This window comes from Canis aureus, chromosome 23 (assembly GCF_053574225.1).
Source record: "Canis aureus isolate CA01 chromosome 23, VMU_Caureus_v.1.0, whole genome shotgun sequence".
NCBI classification, from domain to species: domain Eukaryota; kingdom Metazoa; phylum Chordata; class Mammalia; order Carnivora; family Canidae; genus Canis; species Canis aureus.
This window is the reverse complement of record NC_135633.1, coordinates 45,437,490-45,457,364: the sequence shown is the minus strand read 5'-3', so window position 1 is coordinate 45,457,364 and position 19,875 is coordinate 45,437,490. Positions and strand designations below refer to the sequence as shown.

General features: G+C 47.3%; 1 protein-coding gene and 1 long non-coding RNA gene across 9 annotated transcripts in view; one reads left to right on the top strand and one right to left on the bottom strand.

The window, feature by feature from the left end:
• The window catches only part of AMOTL1 (angiomotin like 1), a 146,468-nt gene that overhangs the window by 99,555 nt on the left and 27,038 nt on the right, over positions 1 to 19,875 (bottom strand). For 5 of the 8 annotated variants that reach the window (XM_077867488.1, XM_077867495.1, XM_077867487.1 and 2 more), the window contains one exon: positions 14,742 to 14,792. The exons of 2 other annotated variants lie outside the window; for them this stretch is intronic. In XM_077867488.1, the coding sequence (XP_077723614.1) occupies positions 14,742 to 14,792 (51 nt within the window). Of the gene's footprint in view, positions 1 to 14,741; positions 14,793 to 15,009; positions 15,092 to 19,875 lie in introns of those variants that run through there. One more of the 8 variants, XM_077867489.1, reaches the window with a different exon arrangement.
• On the top strand, positions 15,385 to 18,000 carry LOC144295079 (uncharacterized). Its single transcript, XR_013362478.1, has 2 exons — positions 15,385 to 15,708; positions 16,803 to 18,000. It is a non-coding gene; the product is annotated as an uncharacterized LOC144295079 (long non-coding RNA).

The following is a 19,875-nucleotide window of genomic DNA, read 5'->3' as shown; positions in this document are numbered from 1 at the left end:
TTCTGAAACCTCACCTTTATCGCAGTCACCTGAAGAGCCTGTTAAACAGCTGTCTGGGGAGTACTCTTCCCCCCCAGATTTTCTGATTCAGTAGGTCAGGATGGGGCCCAAGAATTGCATTTCTAACAAGTTCCCAGATGACAGTGATGCTTCTGGTCTGTGGACCACACTTTGAGAACCACTGGTGTAGTACTTGGGGACCTCCGTGTTTCTATGTACTCTGAATCCCAGCCTAAGAGGGAACAGGCCTCTGCCTGTTGTAGAAGAAGGATGAAGACCCAGCCTTCTGTCTTGAACTAGCATGCACCAAGTAGTGTCTCTCCTGTGGCAGGTGGTTTGGTACATTGTCTCATTTCATGGGTATGTCACGTCCGTGCTATTATCCATGTTTTACATGTGAGTGAAAGAGACTGGGAGGGATTATGTGAGTTTCCAGAGATCACATGATACATGGTTGACTCAGAGTCAGGATTCGAGCCTGTTGTCAGAGCAGAGCTCTTGTTCTTAACCACTGCACTGTGTTGCTTCCCAAGCCAGCAGTTCTTCCTCCCAGGTCTCCTAGACAGGAGGGATGCCTCTCCATCCTCCAGGCTGCAGCATCACCCCACTGGAAGCTCCCTGGGACCTGATCCTCAGGGCACGCAGTGATGAATCTAGACAGTCTGGACCTGAACTTGTTACTAAGTTCTTCCCTTTCCTTATGGGAGGGAGCAGGATCCATGGAGCCTCCCGCCCAAAAGCACCATGCTAGATAGCTAATGTTCCAGAGGTAGTTTCAAATCTGTGGTACTCAATACTGAGTAAAGTATTCTAAGATACAGGCTAAGGAGTCAGATGGGCCTGGGAGCGACTTCCCCTCTGCCACTTATCAGTTACACCACTGGTTAAGTTACCGGACTTAATTAAAATTCAGTTTTTCTTCTTTCACTAAGTAGCAATTATGGTAGCATCCACCTCAAAGTGCTGTGAGACGTGCATGAGTCAGTTGCATGTGAATTGTAAAGCTCTCAGCACTGTGCTTAGCAAGCAGCACACACTTCATAATTATTAGCTATTATTACTAACCTGTTATCCATTTTCTTTCAAAATCTAGTCATTGTAAGAGGAGATTTAATTACTGTTGTGCTAGACACAGTTTCTTTCTGTTTACATTTCTAGAGTTTGGGCATATTTCATTGGTAGATCCAGGAAATGTGAATGATGGGCATTGTGATTTGAGTACCTCCTCTCCCCAACTAGGAAAAAAAAAACATCTCCAGATACCCTTAGAGACAAAACAGGAAAAATATAGGTTAGATTAGATATTTCAGGTAAATTTAAAATAATAAGTAACCATACCCAGAGAGTATTGATTAACGGAGTAATAGTAACTTGGATGGGAGGTTGGGATCAAGGGGTCTGATGATACACTGTGCCAAGTATTGGTCAATCTGTATGTGAGGCCACTGCTCAGTTTTCAATGCCAGGTTAGAGTGAAACCGTCTTCTCCTGGAGAGCACTCAGCAGATGCTGAGCAGGATGGAATGGAGAAAACAGAGGCATTAAGAAAGGTACATTGTGTGGAGAAGATGAAGATACAATTTGATTGCGATCTTCAAATATTTTGGTAGCTTTCTGAAAGGAAGAACAGACTTATTCTCCATTTGTCATATAACACTCTAGAGCATTGTTTTTCAAACAGTAGTTGGCAACTCATTAGTAGAAATTAGTTGAACAGGCTAAGCAGCATTTTAAAGAAGTAAAACAGAACATAATGGAAACTACCAGAAACAGCCAATCTAATAAGGATAATTACTATCCCATACAACTTCTGTCTCAGTTGTATTTATATTAAAATTTGTATGGTGTGAGTCTCAGTGTAAAGTGTATCCTGATGCTGGGTCACAGGAAGACAAATGTTGAAAGCTCTATAAGACAAAACACCGACAACTGGGTGCAAAAAAGAGAAAGTAGGTGCAAAGAATCTGTTGTAATGATGATCACTGCATAGCAATACCAGGTTTCCTCAGGCAGCGGGACCCCCCCACATGCATCACTGCTCTGGTGGTGATCTAGCACAGACTGAGTGACCATACATTACAAGAGGAGGGCACTGAGTGTTCACTCCTAGGAGGACACTAGGATGTTCTGACTCTCCAAAAGAGAACAGACCTGAGCTTCTGTCACAAGCGAGAATGTAGAAAACCAAAACCTTAATATCCAGACTCCAGAAGTCACGTGGCCTATCCAGGAGGAGTTGTTTATATGTTCTACAAACAGAGCATGCATCAAATCCCTGAAGTTGTTTAGGACTTCTACAGTAGGAAGGATTAATTTCCAACATCCTTTTCTAATTGAGGTTATACAATAACTCAAACACTAGCAATCAGGTCTCATTGATAGAAGCACCTAAATGGAGTCCTATGAGGATTGAACACCTGATGATAGGAACCGAGCTGTGTTTTATCATGCCCCCTAATAGAGCAAGCTAAAATCCAATGCAAAGAACAGAATCCTGCTTCAACACCTAGGGCTGCCAGAAAAAACACGTGACATGAGTTGTATTTGAATTTCAGAAAAGCAACAAAATTTGTTTTTGTATGGTATGTCTCAAATTTTGAAGAGGACATGCATATACTTTAAGAAAAATCATTTGCTGTTCATCTAAAATTAAATTTAACTGGCTATCCTATAGTTTTGTTTGCTAATGCTGACAAATACCTGCCTACACTGGGTTATGTCCCTATATAATCTGACTTAGAGGATTCCTAGTCTCTCATTAGTAAACAATGTGGAATGTCAGTGCCAAGGAGCTGATAGTCCTAAAAAGCAACAATGATGCTAATAATGGAAAAAGGAGTGAAATTCTAAAGAACATGTTGTTAGAGCTTTGTCCCACTGAACCCACTGTGCAGATTATAAGGATCTTTTGAGAACAGGAGACTCCATGAGGTATCAGGCCTTGCCTGGCATTTAAGGAAGGAGTTAATGGGGTTACATTCCCACTTTGTAGAATTTCCATGCCAAACCCCAGACGTATGGGGGGCGGGGAGAGGGGTGTGTATGTGGTGGGGGGGCAGATTCAGCTTCACTCACCTGCTCTCCATTATTCAGCACTCAGTTCCTCGATCGCTAGAGGAGGAGCTGACTATGTCTGCCACCAGCTATTCTGAGACAGATATGATGCTGTTCATGCCCAGTACCCTTGCTCTTGCAGGTCACGCTGGGAAGAATGGATCTCCTCCAGGAAGCCTGCCTGACCTCCCCTCGACCTCCATGATTGAATCAGGTTCCTCTTCTCTGGGATCCCAGGCCCTCCTTGCTACTTCCCTGATTGTGCTTTCCCACAATAATACTTACAAACACACACGGAATGCCAATTATGAGCTAAGCACTTTTCATATGTTATCCTATTTAATCCCTCCCAATTACCCTATGAAGTAGGTATTTGCATTCCCATATCACAGCTGAGTAAACCGAGGCCTACAGAATTTAGATGACCCTCCCCAGTCAGTAAGTACCCATCAGCTTGGAGGAGCCAGAGCTCCACCTTGTAAATTTTCTGTTAATTGGTCTTTCTCTCTGACTTAGGTCATTGTTTCTTTGAAGAAAGGATTGTCTTTTCACCCTCATGCCCCCGAGCTTAGCCTGCGGTGCATGGCAAGTCCTATGCTGTGTTGTAAATAGGTCAGCCCATTTTTTTTATAGTCAGATAGACCTGGTTGCAAGTCACAGTTCTGCCAAGAATCTGCCACTGAGGATCAGAAGTTTGTGTTCTCATAACTTACTCCGGAACTGAGGATGGTGGCTTAAAAACCCTAGCAGTGAAGAACAGAGCTGGGCTCAAGCCCTGGCTCTGCTACGCACCAGGTGTGGCTTGGCAGGTTCTTTAACTTGTCCAAGCTTTAGTTCCCCATCTGTAAAATGAGGGAAATAATAGTACCTGCCTCATAGGATTGTTTCAAGACGACTGACATAAATTTCTTAGCAAGATACTCAATATGTGGAAAGCACTCGAGGAGTATCAGCTCTTTTTATAATAGTGCATTTAAAACTCCCATTTCAACTGGAGTAAACACATTTTGGTTAACTACTGGCATATGTATTGCATGTTTGGAACATATTTTTTATTCAAAAGATCAGAAGGAGAAAATAAACCCTATCACGTAAATAATTCAAGGGAAGTTTATTTTAAAAGAATTAATCAAAGGAGAATTTGGTCTTTTTTAGTATGTACACAACACTGAAAGAGTTCCCAGAAAAGAAATATCCATGAGAAGGTCACACTGGGCGTGTGCATTCAACGTTGCCATGTTCAGTTGTGTAGGCTGTTCACTGTTCAGAGTGCCAGGCCGAGGGAGTGAATGAGGTAGAGGTGGGGGGCTGAAATCTAGCTTGTACTTTACCCACTAAACTGGGAACCCTTCTGCTCTTCATCAACTTGGAGGGGATGATTTTTTTTTCTAATTTGTTCAAATGTACTGTTTCAGCTTGTGGTGGCTCCAGCTTTATACTTTTGTGGTTGATTCTTTTACCCTTTTCTCTCCTTTCAGTGTCACCAGATGAGCAGAATAGGAGAGGAGAAATGGGATGGAGTTCAGAGAAGGAAGACATATCTGAAAGTGACAAGGAAAGTCGGGGGGCAGGCACGGAGGAGGCAGCAAAAATGTTTAACATTTACTAAATGCTGGCCATTTGTCAGGCAGTGTCCTGAGCCCTTTAGATGTGCTAGCTCGTTTGATCCTACACGACAAGGGGAGCCACTGGAGGCGAGGGCAGCAGATGGTCACATGAGGCTAACCCACATGAGGGTCTCACAGGACAGAAAACCTCCTGTTATATTCTAGTCCACAGCAAATGTTCAGAATCTGGAATTCCTCGTTTGAGTTTGGGGGGGAAATGGTTTTAGAAGCCAAAAAGAAAATATTTTGTGTTAAGGAGATAGTCTTAAGTTCTCTGGCTGGACAACCACAAAAGCTACAATAATGGACTTTTTTTTTTGGTTAACAGCCAGTGAATAGCAAACCTCTGGGTGACAGAAACACCAATGCCCTGGCAGGTTACACATCCCAGTGGTAGACCTTCCTCATCTAGTTCCTCTTCGGTCCCAAACTTTCTGCAGGGTTCATTTCAGACCAGATTCTGCACCCACAAGTCCCTTCTCTATTCTCTTAAAAACCCGAAGTTTCCATAAAATATTTACTATTAAACAGTGACCTGAAAGCAACTGTGGTGCTCATGCCCACTGTTCCCAGCAGTGTTTAAAAAAAAAAAAAACAACAACAATACCAAACCTCTGAGTTTGAAAATAAATCTTGCTACCAGGTGGTCAGTAATCTTGCCAAGTGTGGATTTGGGGGTACAAAGGCCACGGGGAGAGGCAAATTAAGCAGAGATAAATATATACACATATTTGACATTAAAATAACCACACATGTGTGCCATGATGATGAATGTCCATAACTAGTGAGCCGGTAACGAGTGTGTTTCAGCAGGCAGCACACAAAACCACCCCTGAACATCTGTTTCCCCCATTTTGCCAAAGAGTGTTCTTTTTTTATCCTTTTTTATAATTTGACCTGTTCCATTTTCTGGCAGAGGGCCCTAGGAAGGCAAGCACTGCTTTTTCTGTCCTTATTCCAGCTTCAGATGGGAAAAGAAAGGAGGGAACGAGGGCAGGAAGGGGGAGGAGACAGACATCGGGAAACAGAGGCATAGATGAGGCCCCGGAGGGAGACTGAGAGCAAGAGGCAGAGGGGAAGAGGGAGGGGAGAGGAAGAGCGTACAAGAGGTACCAAACCATTTTAATGTGCAAAACTGATGTGAGAAAAGCACAAACAGAAAGGACACATACCAGAATGATCCAGGAAGAACGGGACCCAGAAACCATAATCACAGCACTCCTGAATAGGTCGAGCTGGTCACTAACACCTTCTAGATTCCAGTAAAATTGATGAAATATTATTTTTTTAAAGATTTTATTTATTTATTCATGAGACACACAGAGAGGGAAAGAGAGGCAGAGACACAGGCAGAGGGGGAAGCAGGCTCCATGCAGGGAGCCCGATGCGGGACTCGATCCTGGGTCTCCAGGATCCGGCCCTGGGCTGAAGGCGGCGCTAAACCGCTGAGCCACCCGGGCTGCCCTGATGAAATATTATTGTTTATAGGTAGCCACACCGTGTTTAACATTCAGGAATAACCAACACCGGCCTATATATTTCTAGTAAAAACATCTCTCTGGAAGCAGAATGCCCTTCCCATTTTCCTGTGTGTGTGTGTGTGTGTGTGTGTGTGTATGTGTGTGTGTGTGTTATCCCATTATTCCATATCTGCTTCCTCACTCTTCTGGTTAGCCAAGGTAAATAACCACTTATCCCCCAGAATTTATTATCATTTCCCTTTCCTGCTCCCTCCTGTCTCCCAACCAGAATGCCCTGAAATAAAGCTTCATCTCTTGCACAGTAGCATTTCACAAACAAACATCGGGAGCCTGGCAATGAATTTTATACGTGAGCCTGAGTCCACTTGTCCTCAGTTACGTTCTCAGATTCCTCCCCAAGCTCCTACTGCCCTGTCCCAAATCACTTGCTGCAAAGGTTTAGTTTCCTTTAGGAATAGCAAGAGTGCCATCAGGGGAACCATAAGAGGTTTCCTGACACAGGGACTCTAGGATATAAGGGCGGGACGTGAATGAAGGAAGAAGCTAGGAGAAATTTTTCTGATTGTTGCTTCAGATGCCATTATGGGAAATTCCTCTGGAGCATAGTGATCGTTGTTTGTTGGCCTAAAGACAAACAAACAAAAATGTGTATATATATATGTATATATATATATAGCTTTGAGCACCCATCATCCATGCATTTATTTGGCAGATATGTACAGCCATAGACTCTACTGTGCTAGTTCCTTTTACGTGATTTATCGCATTCAACTTGCAACCAAATCGCCCTGGGGGGGAGGGCAACTTGTACAGTCTCCTCCCCAGGAAACAGTTTGGCTCTGAAGCCAGAGATTATATTTTTAATCTAAGGTTTGCCTCTAACTAGCTGTGTGACTTGGGGAAGATAATTCAGCCAGTGTGAGCCGCTGTTTCCTCTTCCATAATGTGACGCTAATTCCTTCTGCTCCCTGGCGTTGTTCTGAGGATGAAATGAGCTGATCTCCCCAGCCAGATCAATCGTGGAAGAATCTGAGTTGCCCAGATGCAGGCAACTACCCCACTGGGGAATGCTTCTGTGGCTGTTCTATGAGAGCCAGGAGGCCAGCCCACACCCTGAGGCAGGGCGAGGTTTCCTGTACAAGAATTGAATGTCCCTGCTGTCAGTCATCCTGAGAGAAAGCTACAGGGGAGTGAACACTCCCTCCCTCTCAGAAGCTGTGTCTGGGGTTGGGGTGAGAGGAAGCCAGGACAGACAGGCTTCCAAGGGTGGAGAGATCTGGGGTGGATAGCAGGCGGGGTGACTTGGCCCTGGCTGTTTGGGAGGCCAGCCAGCGAGGGGCAGATCGCCAACCTGATCCCAGACCCTCGGTGGGTCTGGGCTTGTGTGGTAATGAGAAGGCCTCAGGCCCACTCTGAGGCTGGAAGAGTACAAAGTACAGTGGTATCCTCGTCCTTGCAGCCAGCAGATGGTAGGACGTAGGACAGTAGGATGGGGGAAACCAGCCCAGCTCCCAAGTGAATGCCACGCTTCCAGGTTCTGGTGTGAGCAGGGGCATCACCAGCCATGGCTGGCATTGTGTGGCCACCAGTTTCTGAGGAATAGAGGACATGGAGCAGTTAACAGGGTGTCCGCTGGCCTCAGTGAGGTGTGTCTGAATTCCCACTCTCCTGACAAAAGGCTAGAGCAGCCAAAACTGATGGTGGGTGCAAATAAGCACTCCTGAGAATTCCTGGACATAAAATTGGAGGGCAGCCTTAGAGAAAGACTCGATCTGTTATTAATATGAGCCAGCGAATCCTCAGAAGTCGATATATTTGAGGGCATCCATGTGGGTGACATGCTTCAAACTCCAAGTGGAAAGCTGGGGTAGACAGATGGTTTCTATATGTAAAGTGCCCAGTAAAGAATAGGTGAATAATAAGCTCATCATCTTTCTCCTTATTCGTCTTCATATAGTGGAAAGGAAGAAACTTTGGTTGCAGGATACATTTGTCTTGGAACAGATTTGTTTGCAACTCTTGAGAATTGCTGTATCCTCCTAACGTGGCAGGCGGAGGGCAGATGAGCAACAATATTATTTAGAGAGGCAGAGACACAGGCAGAGGGAGAAGCAGGCTCCATGCACCGGGAGCCCGATGTGGGATTCAATCCCGGTCTCCAGGATCGCGCCCTGGGCCAAAGGCAGGTGCCAAACCGCTGCGTCACCCAGGGATCCCCATTCCGAAGGTTTTGACCATGCTTGAAGGTATCAGAACGCTTGCTTAGGGACATGAAATGAGTAAACGTTTCACAATGGTCTCTACATTTGAGCATTAGTCCGACAATGGATTCATTTCTCACTCCCGTGGGCTGAGGCCAGCACTATTACCATCCCCATCCTGTCGGCCAGGACCCTAGCAGGAAATGGACAGTGTGTCCAGATTGTGCCTGAAGAGAGTCTAATGAAGGCACTGCTGACAAGAGTGTGCCAAGCAGGCTTAAGGGGAAACAAGCAGTGAAGGAGCCCCGTAGGGACAGCCATAGTGGGGAGCTGCTGCCACCCTAGGTCAGGAGAGGAGATTCCAGAATCCAGCAAGATCTGAATCCAGCTGTAAGAGAAGGTGACTGGAGGAGCTGTGGCCTAGGACAGCACAGCCTGCCAGGCAGGGAAAAAGCACCCTGACATCTCTCTTTCCACTGCCTCCCCTCACCCCGCCCCCATATCCTACCAGTTCCTCTCACTAGCCCAATCCCACTGGAAGCCAGATGACACATTCCAAAAGGTATGTTTTCCAGGGCACAGAGGAGAATGGCAAGGAGTGAGTGGGCCTGACAGAGCGTCAGAAAACAGCTGACACATGGTTTTAGAGATTAGGAAATGGAAATCTAAATTAAGTAATTTGGGATCCTTGGGTGGCGCAGCGGTTTGGCGCCTGCCTTTGGCCCAGGGCGCGATCCTGGAGACCCGGGATCGAATCCCACGTCGGGCTCCCGGTGCATGGAGCCTGCTTCTCCCTCTGCCTGTGTCTCTGCCTCTCTCTCTGTGTGTGTGACTATCATAAATAAATTTAAAAAAAAATTAAAAATAAATAAATAAATAAATAAATTAAGTAATTTGTGCAAGGTCAGGAAGCAAGGAAAAGGTAGAATAAAATTAAAGCCCACACAGTACAACTCCAAGTCCATGTTCTTAACCACTAAGACAGGCTTCCTTTAAAAGCTAATTATCCAGCACCTCTTTCTGCCTGCATCCTTCCCAATCATTCTCCTGTTAACTCCACCTTACTCCCACCCAAATTTCCCAGTCCTCGTGGAGCTAGGTGTGGCCACCTGCCTAAGGTTCAGGCCAAAGGAATATAGTGAAATGATGTGCCCAGCTTTTGGGTTGTGCCCTCTGTTTTCCTTCTCTGTCTTTCCTGTGGACTGGAATGCGAATGTGACGGTGGGGGCTGAAGCAGCCACCCTAGACCGTGTGGAAGCCACATTTCAGGACATCAGAGCACAATGAAGCCACCACAGCAGCACTGGACTGCTCATGCTCTAAGTGAAAGAGAAATTAACTTGTTTCTTGTTTAAGTCACTGTCATTTCAGCTTTCGTTTGAGCCACAAACCAGTATCCTAAATAATAACGGAGACTGAGCACTTCTGTGGCCAGGATGGGGCTCCGTCATTGTGGTCTGAGCAATAGGACTGGTAGAGACTGCTGGTGATCACCAATGTGGGTGTTCTCTCCCTCCTGGCACATTAGTAGACTATGTCTCCCACCCTCCTCCATCTAGGTGAGGCTCAGGACTAGTTCTCACCTCTGGAATATGAAAAATGAGTATGTGACATCCAGATTGACACAACTCAACTCTAGACTATAGGACAAGCAAGTAACACTGCCTGGATTGTACTAAGTCACTGACATTCAGGTTTGTTTGTTACAGCAGTTCGCCTATCCTGACTAATTTTATATGTAAAGAGCTGCTGCACTTTGATAGACATAAATACTATATCACCCAGCGCTGCAGACTCAACTTGTATCTAAAGAAGACAAGGGGGTAGGCTGGGAAGCATGTAAGTTATTATTTTAAAGAAGTTATGCAAATGTTATCATTTATTCTAATAAACCCCGTACATCCTGCTTGAATGAGGAAGATCAGAAATGCATAAGCAAACTCCTTCTCACAGTATACTGGCCGGCCCTCAGTGGACTTAGCCCTGGTGGCTCGCAGGAATGCTACTTTCCAGAGCACTCCTTTTGGAACTCAGAGGGAAGTTCACTGGGTCTGAGCAGCAGCAACCGAGCTTATTGAGGTGTGCCAGAGGGTCAAGCAGCTCCAGAGGGCAACAGATTAGGAAGAGTGAAGGGAACATGGCTCCTGTCTGCTTTTGGATGGTGGAAGGGGACTATCCCCCATTCTTTCCAATGTTCAAATTTTCTAAAATAAGCATGTGTTACTTCTATACTAAAAAAATGTTTTTTTATAAAGATTTTATTTACCTGAGAGAGAGAGAGATAGACAAACAAGCAGAGGGGAGGGGCATGGGAAGGAGACGCACACTCCCCACTGAGCAGGGAGCTGGACGCTGAGCTCGATCCCAGGACCCCAGACCATGACCCACACTGAAAGCAGATGCTTAACTGACAGAGTCACCCAGGCACCCCACTAAAAAATGGTTTTAAAACTTTGACTTTTAAGAAAGGCAAAAAATAAACTGGATAAGCCTAAAGAAGGAATAAAAGAGAGAGAGATACCGGGCACAGGTCATGGATTCAGTCCCCAAAGCCTGCTTATAACAAGCAGAGGGGCCAATCTCAGAGATATGTACCTGAAAAGGCAAAGCATCCCAGGGGTGGCCCGCATTCATTTGTTCAACAAGCATTTACTGAAGTCAGGCACTATATGTGGCCGTTAGATTTACAAAGAATGAGGTGGCCACTGTCTAATACAAAAGCTCACAACCTCGCCTACACATAAGAATCATTTGAAATTTTATTATTTTATATTTTATTTTATTTTTTTATTATTTTATTTTATTTTATTTTATTTTATTATTTTTAAGTAGGCTCCACATCCAGCAACATGACCCTGAGATTAAGACCTGAGCTAAAAGCCAAAGTCGGACACTTAACCACCTGAGCTACTGAGGTGCCCCTGAAATGTGATTTTGAAAAAGCAATACACCAAAAAAACCCTGATGCTCAGGGCCACACTGCAGGAATGCTGATGTAACTGATCAGGGTTAACGCTTGGTCTCGGGACTTTGAATATACAGGGCTGAGGACATGACACATGAGCTTAGTGTTGAAGGAGGGGTAGGGGCAAAGGAGAAGAAGGAGGAAGGGCATGCAGGCACAGGGAATGGAGCTGAATTGAGAGTACTGCCCTGTGGTTCAAATATAACTAGAAAGTTATAGTGGGTGGGGGTGGCACAGATCATGGAGGTCCTCCCATGCCTAACCAACTATCTATCTTCTAGGTAGTGGGGAATGGATATAAGTTACTAGACAGGGACAGACATGGTCACATCTGGGTTCATCTCAACTCTCCAGGCATTCTTTCCCGCTCAGATGGCCAGCACTTATGTCCATGGATGGGACCATAGAAAGGCAGTGAAGAGGCATAGGCTTTGCCTCCTCAGAAAATGGCACCATCACAGAGAGAGGGCTTCTTTCTGGATTCTCCATCATAGGCAGCCTTCTACATGCCACTCATCTAGGGATAGACTCTTTTTTCTACTTCCTTTTCAAAACCCCCTTTTTCTGTAACCTAATTTCATTATATGATCTTGCTACAACACTGAGAATAAACCTGCTAAGGGGCCAGTGAAAATTTGGAGGTGATACCAACCGCCAATCATGCCACACAAGAAAGTAGCGGGATTGTCACCAAAGGCCTCAGATGAAAAACCATTCCACATGCTGCTTCAGGGACAAATCACTAAATAATTCAATTGACCTAATCACCATCCCTGAGCATCTGTTTTTGGAGACCAGGGAAGTTGCAGAGAAATTTCTAGAAATAAAAATGGTATTGGTTAATAGGTGGGACAATTGATAAGAGCCATCCCACCCTTCGCACACAGGAAATAAGTGCCTTTCAAATGAATAAGAATAATAAATAACAGCAGCAAGCACTTCCTGAGGACCTACACACACAACACATGGTACAAGGACTTTACATAGACTGCCTACAACATCTGTGCAAGGTCTCCCCTTGGGTGGAGGAGATAACTGAGGCTCAGAGCAGTTTAGTCGCCTGCCCAAGGTCACAAGTAAGTGCAATGATAGAATTCAAACTAAGTTTTTGTTTGTTTGTTTTTAAAGAGGGAGAGAGAATGGAGGGGAAGAAGGGGCAGAGAGAGAGAGGGAGACAGAATCCCAAGCAGGCTCCACATCAGCGGGGAGCCCAACCCGGGACTCAGTCTCATAACCCTGAGATCATGATCTGAGCTGAAAACAAGAGTCGGACACTTAACTGACTGAGCCAAAAAAGTAAAGCCCCTCAAAGTAAGTTTTTATAACTTCCATCTACCTGTTCTTCAGGTCCCTAATATTCTGGCCAGGGGTTGACTCTGTGCTCATCTGTGTGCCAGAAAGAATGGCTGCTTGACAAGCTCATCAAATGCCGTAAGAGGCATTTTTCCCACTGGGCTTCTGAAAAAAGCACCAAAAACTGTCATGACTCTTTCCAAGGGAGAAATGCCAGCTTCCTCTTTGATCTGAGCAGCATGGAGACAACGCAGTCCCATCCAGTGAGCTGCTCTCTCAGGGAGAGAATAACCCTTTGGAGATACCATGCACGCAAACAGTATGGCACACGAATACAAATAAGTACCCAGAGCTATGGACCTCTTCTGGCTTAGTGCTCCTCGCAGCATCTCAGGATGCTGGAAGTGGACAACACCTGAGAGGTCACCTGGCACAACCCCCACTCTTCAAAGGTGAGAAAACAGACTAGTTGACATATCTGTTAAGGACAAGGAAGCAGTGAGAACCCTGGTCTCAGGTTCTCAGACTGGTGTTTCCCATTCTCAGTCATCCTGCAATTTCAGGAGTCCCAGTAGGGAACTCCACAGTCCAGTAGTTCCTCTAACAGTCTCATCTCCTCATGAGAAACTGGGCATTTCCTGCAGGGGAACCGAAGAGAAAAAAAGGTTGCCTTCTATTCCCTACCCCTAACATGAAGGGCTACCCCCTTTATCATTGCCTGGGCACTGAGGGCTGTCCAGTCTGTTGCTCCTGGAAGTAGATCTGGAAATGAACAAGGTCAAACACCCTGTGAATGCGAACAACTTAGGAGTGATCCAGGCGGTTTCTCAGAGCGAGGAATGCTAAGCCTGCCACTGCTTATGCTTATCTATAATTTAACAGAACCAAATAGCTTCTGTCACACTGTAGAGCGCCAATGGGGGTGTCATTAATGCACAATTACACACGAGTGGAGCAGATCACCATGAATCTGCCCTCTTAATAAAACACTTCATGCAAAGCTATGGTTTGGATGTCATTTTCAGTTCATAAAAGGATTCACCATAGTGAGCCTTTAAAAGCTAGTTTTGTTTATGCATTTAATCTATGATGCCATTAATGGAGACACGACTGCCTCCCAACTGGTCAGAAATGCATCTGGTGAACAAAACAAGGTACTCTCCCCTGCCTCAGAATGACATCCTTGATCCAACCTATTTTGGGTGCCTGGCTTGCACAAATGAACGGAAGTCATTGTTGCGGAGGTGGAATTTTACTTCAGGTGGAGTGGGCTGTGGTGAGGCCGCAGATCCCAGGAGGAGAGGCTGACCAGAAACAGGGCTGAGGATAATGTTACTGTGGATCAACGTTTTCAAACAGCTGTCATTCCATGCTAGGAAGGCCAGATATTCAAGCTGGTGATAAAAGAACAGCAAGGACAGACCTGACAGCCCAGATTGTTAGCGGCTCAACTACACGGGAAAGAGAGGTGGGGAAAGAAAAAGAGAAAGAAACCAAGCACTGAGCCACCAGAGTGAGACTGGGCGGCAGGAATATTTAGAGGGATCCTGACAATGCAAATTCCCTCCTCTCCGCACAAGGAGGTCTGCCTGTGACAAGAGTGTCGCAGTTCACCCACCACGAATCTGTACTTACAGGGACAGGCGGGCACCACCAGGGGATGAGAGGCCCCATTCCAGACACCTACGGGCTGACCGAGGAATAGAACGCAGGGGCTTAGGAACGCGGCTGCCAGGTGGGACTGGGGCAGCCTGTGGGGCCCTCGGCTTGGTCAGATTCGGGCCGTGGACTGTCCTCACGACGTCCTTCCAGGCAGGACGGGTCCCGCGCTTCCAGCGGCCCAGGTCGGGAAGTCTGCTGCTCCCGGCTCCTCGGGGCGCACGTCGGCCCGGACACACGCGCACACGCGCCCCCTCACGCCACATCTGGCGCTTTCCCCGCCACCCCAGAGCACACGCGCCGGGAAAAGGCCGGCTCCCGCCGCGCAGGGAACGTAACCCGGGGGTGCCCCTCGCCCCCCCCGCCTCCCCCCGCCTCCCCCCGGCCCGGCCCGGCCCGGCCCTCCGGCTGACCGCGTCCCGGCGCCCCCAACCCCGCGGTTCCCGGGCGCACTCGGCGGAGGCGACGGGGCTGGACTCACCTAACTCCTCCGGGCTGTGGGGCGCGGGAGAGGCTTCCACGAACTCACTGTCTGCAGGAAGAAAGGAGAGAAGCAGAAAACAAAACCGGGGTCGCAGTGGTTCGGGGCAAATCGATCAGGCGATCAGGCGTCCGCTACCGCGCAAGCCCCCGGGGAGAGCGCGGGTTTCTCCCTCCCGGAGGTCGGAGTTCGTGAACCCGGGGCCGGGCGGGCGTCGGGACCCCGGTCCAGGGCGGGAAGAAACGGCCGCGGAAGCGGGCGCGGCGACCTGGGACCGGGGTCCACGCGTCCCCGCCCGGCAGGTGCGCGCCAACTTTCCGCGGGCGCGACCTCATCGTCCGCCCTCAGCCCGCGGACCGCATGGCGGCGTCCGCCCGGCCTCGCGTCGACGCCCCGGCGCCCCCAACCCGCGAAGTTTGGCTGCGGGGCCGGGGCCGGGGCCGGGCGGGAGCGGGGGCCGGGCGGGAGCGGGGGCCGGAGCCGGAGCCGGGGCCGGGGCCGGCGGGCGCGGCAGGGGCGGCGCCGAGCTCCCCGCGCGCATCCCCGCCGCCCGTTGCTAGGCGACCGCGGCCCGCTCTCCGGCTCTCCCGCTCTCCCGCAGCGGCGCGCGCGGCCTCCCAGTCCCGGGGGGGGGGGGGGGGGCCTCCCCCGTCCCGCGTCCCGGCTCCCGCCCCCGCCGACCGTTTGTTGAAAGCCGGAGCCCAACCAGTTCCCAAAGGGTTCCTGCGGCCTTGTGCTAAGGTCTGCCCTGCCCCGCTCGGGGAGTCCTTTGCTCCGGGCTTCTCCGAGGAAATGCAGGCTTTTCAGAGCTCGGATCTGTCTTGCTCCCAGCGGAGAAGGAGCTTCTGGCGCCCCAACCCCTTCCTTCAGGTCGAACCTGAATTCCAGCCGCAGTCCAGGCAGTATTTCCTCCCCTCCAGAGACCACCTGGTTCAAACAGTGGAGGTACCGGGTCTCCACTTCACAGGTAGGGCTACTGAGCCTCTGAAGTTAAACGACGTAGGACAGGACCGCAGGGCGCTGTGATTGTGTCGGTGTGTCTGCACGGTCTGAGGGAAGCAGAGCAGTGCCTCTACTACCACATGCAGAGTGGAGTGGTCCCAAATACGGGATGCAGATCTAGAAGTTACAGTCTGAGAGTCCACGTTGCAGGTCCTGAAGTAATTCCTGTTAGATTGGGGAAGTTCCTTCTCTGGGTCCCTGGCCTCAACACTTGGGCAGATGCATTTTGCATTTTCCCCCCAGGGCTGACTGACTGCTCTGCCTGGGATGGCTCTGGGATTTAGGGATGTGCTCCAGAGAGCAAGCAAGCGTGCTCTGATGCCTGGGAGAGTTAAGGGAAGAAGGAAGGAGTAAACTTGGGAAATGGTTGTCCCTTCTCCATGCTTGTCCTTGGAGACTGACCCTGGGAGTCAACAGTCCGGGCAACCTCCAAGGAGCCGTCCATAGTCTCAGAGCGACCAGATCACCAGCTGCAGCAGCCTGACAGCCTGGGATCTGTGCCAGTGCACTCCAGTTCTCTAAACACTTAACCATCTTTGGGTTTTCCACTGTCAGCTTCCGGTTTGCAAATTACCTGGGAGGACAGAAAGAAGCCACCATGGCCAGCCGTTGCTCCTGGAGGAATGCCAGGGAAGCAGGGCACGGCTTCAGCCCTGAGATGCCTAGCCTATCTCTCTGTGCTCTTCTTTTTTCCCCACTCCTGACATTTAGAACTCCCAAATCCAAGACGTGAATGTGCTTGGGTGACTGTTTGCAGGTGTCACTCCATCTCCTCTCACCTCTAGAATCTTCCCATTTGCCCTCAGGAATTCATGGTTCATCACCAACTCAATCCCCCATATCCTCAGCCTTTTCCCTGTTTCTTTGAATTTCTTACTCTGAAAAAGTAACCTGACTCTCCCTGGATATAACAGACCATGTTACCCACCCCCTCTACTTACTGCAGCCATCTCTAGACTCGGGTTATTCCACCTCATTCCTTGAAGATATGTAACAGTTGGATCACTGTCACTTTCCCCAGTTCCATTCTTATGATATTTCTTTTTTTTTTTTTTTAAGGATTTTATTTATTTACTCATGAGAGACACAGAGAGAGAGAGGCAGAGACACAGACAGAAGAGAAGCAGGCTCCATGCAGGGAGCCCAACGTGGGACTCCATCCCAGAACTCCAGGATCACTCCCTGGGGCTGAAGGCAGGCGCCAAACCGCTTAGCCACCCAGGGATCCCCATTCTTGTGATATTTCTTATTTCTGAATCTACAAAGGGGATTCTTCTCATACTCTGGTCTCTCACCTCTTCAACACTATCTCCTTTCCTTGACCTCTTGCAGCTATCCCAGCTCTCTGCTCTCCTAGTGACACCATCCATAATCTCAACATGAAGCATTTTACTCTCCACCCACCACTTCCTACCTTTCCAGTCCACTCTGTTATCTTACTCCAATGTCCCTTTGACCCTAGCAGCACCTATGATTTGCTTATCCCATGACCTTTTCTCTGTCCCTTATTCCCCTCATGACCCCTCTTCCTCCTTTACCCACCTTAGTTTCTGGGTTCATTATTTCTTTTCTCTTTTACCATCCCCCTCTCTCCTCACTACTTACATCTTCAGATTCATCTCCCCCCACCTCTTCTCTCCATACTAATTACCTGGAAAAACCCCAACCCTGATAAAATCTGATTCTCCACTTTCTATCTGTCAGCACCTGGCTAAACATGATTGGAGAAGCATAGCATCATGCTTTATTTTCAGTTCATGATCGCTGACCTCAAGTGGACCTATGTACAGCTCAGCAGTCCCTCTCCATTTGCCTACACTACTTCTCCTTCTCCTCTCCTGTTACTATGCGTGAACCATCTCTACTCTATCTAAGGCCACTTCCTCCATTGTGGAGATCCTGTCCCCTCTCATGTGGCTTTCCCCCTTCCTACCTAAATTACTGTTTTTCTCTGTCCTAGGTCATTCCCATCAGTATACAGACATCCTATTATGTTCACTCTTCCTTGATGAATGTCGCCTCCCTCCCCAACTACAGCTCCCAATTCTCAGCTACTCTCTATAACAAAAATCATCAAAAGAATCATCTACACTCACTGTGTCCCCCCCCCCCCCCCGCCTTATTTGTGCTCTTAAAGGCAAACAAGCTTTTAGTTCACTGCTCTTCCAAAGTAGTTCTTGCCATGGTCAAGACTGCCTTTGCCATTGTGAATCCCAATGTCAGTTCTTTGTCCCAATAGCAACTTTTGATCCACTGATCCTATGTGTGAATGGACTCAGGTTACCATCTGCAAGATTAGTCTCCTCTGTTTCCCCACCTTACTGAGAAGCAATTAGTCTTTGCATTCTAAGAGAGATGATCTACGGAGGGCTTTGTTTGGGGTCAGCTAGACCTTGGTTCTGACATCAGCTCTGCTACTAATTAGTAATTTAATTTCTGCAAGCTTTAGTTCCTCTAAAAATGGAAATAATAATCACACCTAATGCATAAGGTTATGTGGTCAGAGTGCAATAAACTAGTGCGCTTAGAGCCCCCAGGAAAGACACTGTCACATTGTGAAAATTAGGTAATATATTAGTTATCATTGGATGGCAAACTCCTTTACAGCTGAGGAAATGGCTCTTTTCTTTCCTTTAACAACTTTGAGTTGCTGAAAGGAGTCCCTAACCACAGAGTATGCTTCAAATTAAGGGCAAGGCCACATTGCCCTTACTTTTAGTTGTGTTCTAAGAGTTGGCTTGAAGGTGGGTTAGATGGAACTGGGAGAAGGCTTCCCCAGGGGAAAAGCAAAAGAAATGTTCTACTTGGCAATTAGGTTCTGGAGCCTGCCAAACTGTTCTACCTCACAATGGTATCTATCCCCTTCAATTTGTTCCTATAAATGGATGTCTTATAAGCCAAGAAATTTCCTTACATCCGAATTTCCTAATCACCTGAAGATTAGTGAGAAAATATTTTTCTTGTTTTGATATTTGCCATTGAAAAAAAATTAAATATATATGATTCCAATTTCCTATCTTAGGAAGTAGAGCAGAGCAAACAATATTTCCTCTTATTCAAACATATATGGGTTTTACCGTGCTTCCAGGACTGGGCTAAGCACTGCAGATGCAAAGGTGACCAGAGCATATTCCTGCCCTCCCGTCACTTCCCATCTAATAAGAGATTTAAAAAGATGACAGAGGATCTTTCTGAACCTCAGGTAGTGTCCTAAGTACTTATGTATGCTTGACTTTCATAGTTCTCTTATAAAGAAATGGTTCTGCTGGAAGGTCACTGATTTGTAAAGGACAGTGCACAAGCTTATAGTTGGAGGCTCAGCTCTGTCGATTTTTAGAAGGCATTCTCAGAGATGTTAGTAAACATCCCAGAACTTTGGAGTCCTAACTTATTTCACTGGATTGTCAGAAGCCTGACAGTAAAATCTGAGACAGAGCACACACTGTGCCTGACACAGTGGTGGATGCTTATGAATGTGCCTTTCTCTCCAACATAGAGGGCCTGACCATGCCGGAGTCCCCTCTTTTGACTGTCCTAGAAGAGAGCAATCTTCCTGCACCATGGCATCTGCAGACAAGAAGGAGGAGTTCTTCCTCCTATTTCTGGGGCAACATTTATTAGAGAGTGGGACACGTGGGGAAAAAGTGGCAAGGAGGAAATATTTCTGGGGCTCAAGGTGAACTATTTCTGGGACTCAGGTTTTCTATTGAAACAGATTACACAAGGGGCTAAGATCTAATGTCCACTCTTACTATTGCTTGCTACATCATGAGTTGAATAGGTGTGGGGAGCTAGCCTGGAAAACCATCTCCTAGCTTTAATATTCATTTGTATGTACGTTCATATATATAAATCAATTGTTATTATATAGACAAATAATATATGTTCAAGGTAAAGGAAAAATTTAGTACAGGCGAGTATAAACTAAAAAAATGAATTCCTCTTTCCTATCCCAGTCTCCATCCCCAGACTGAAATACCATCCACAGCTTCCTGTGTGTCCTGGGAGAGAATTTTTTAGGCATATTCAAATGCATATAGGAATTGTTTAAACAAGTTACTATCATACTGCAGCTTCCGGATTAAAGGCAATACATTTCTAAATGAAGTGTTGGTCCAACTCCATTCATAAA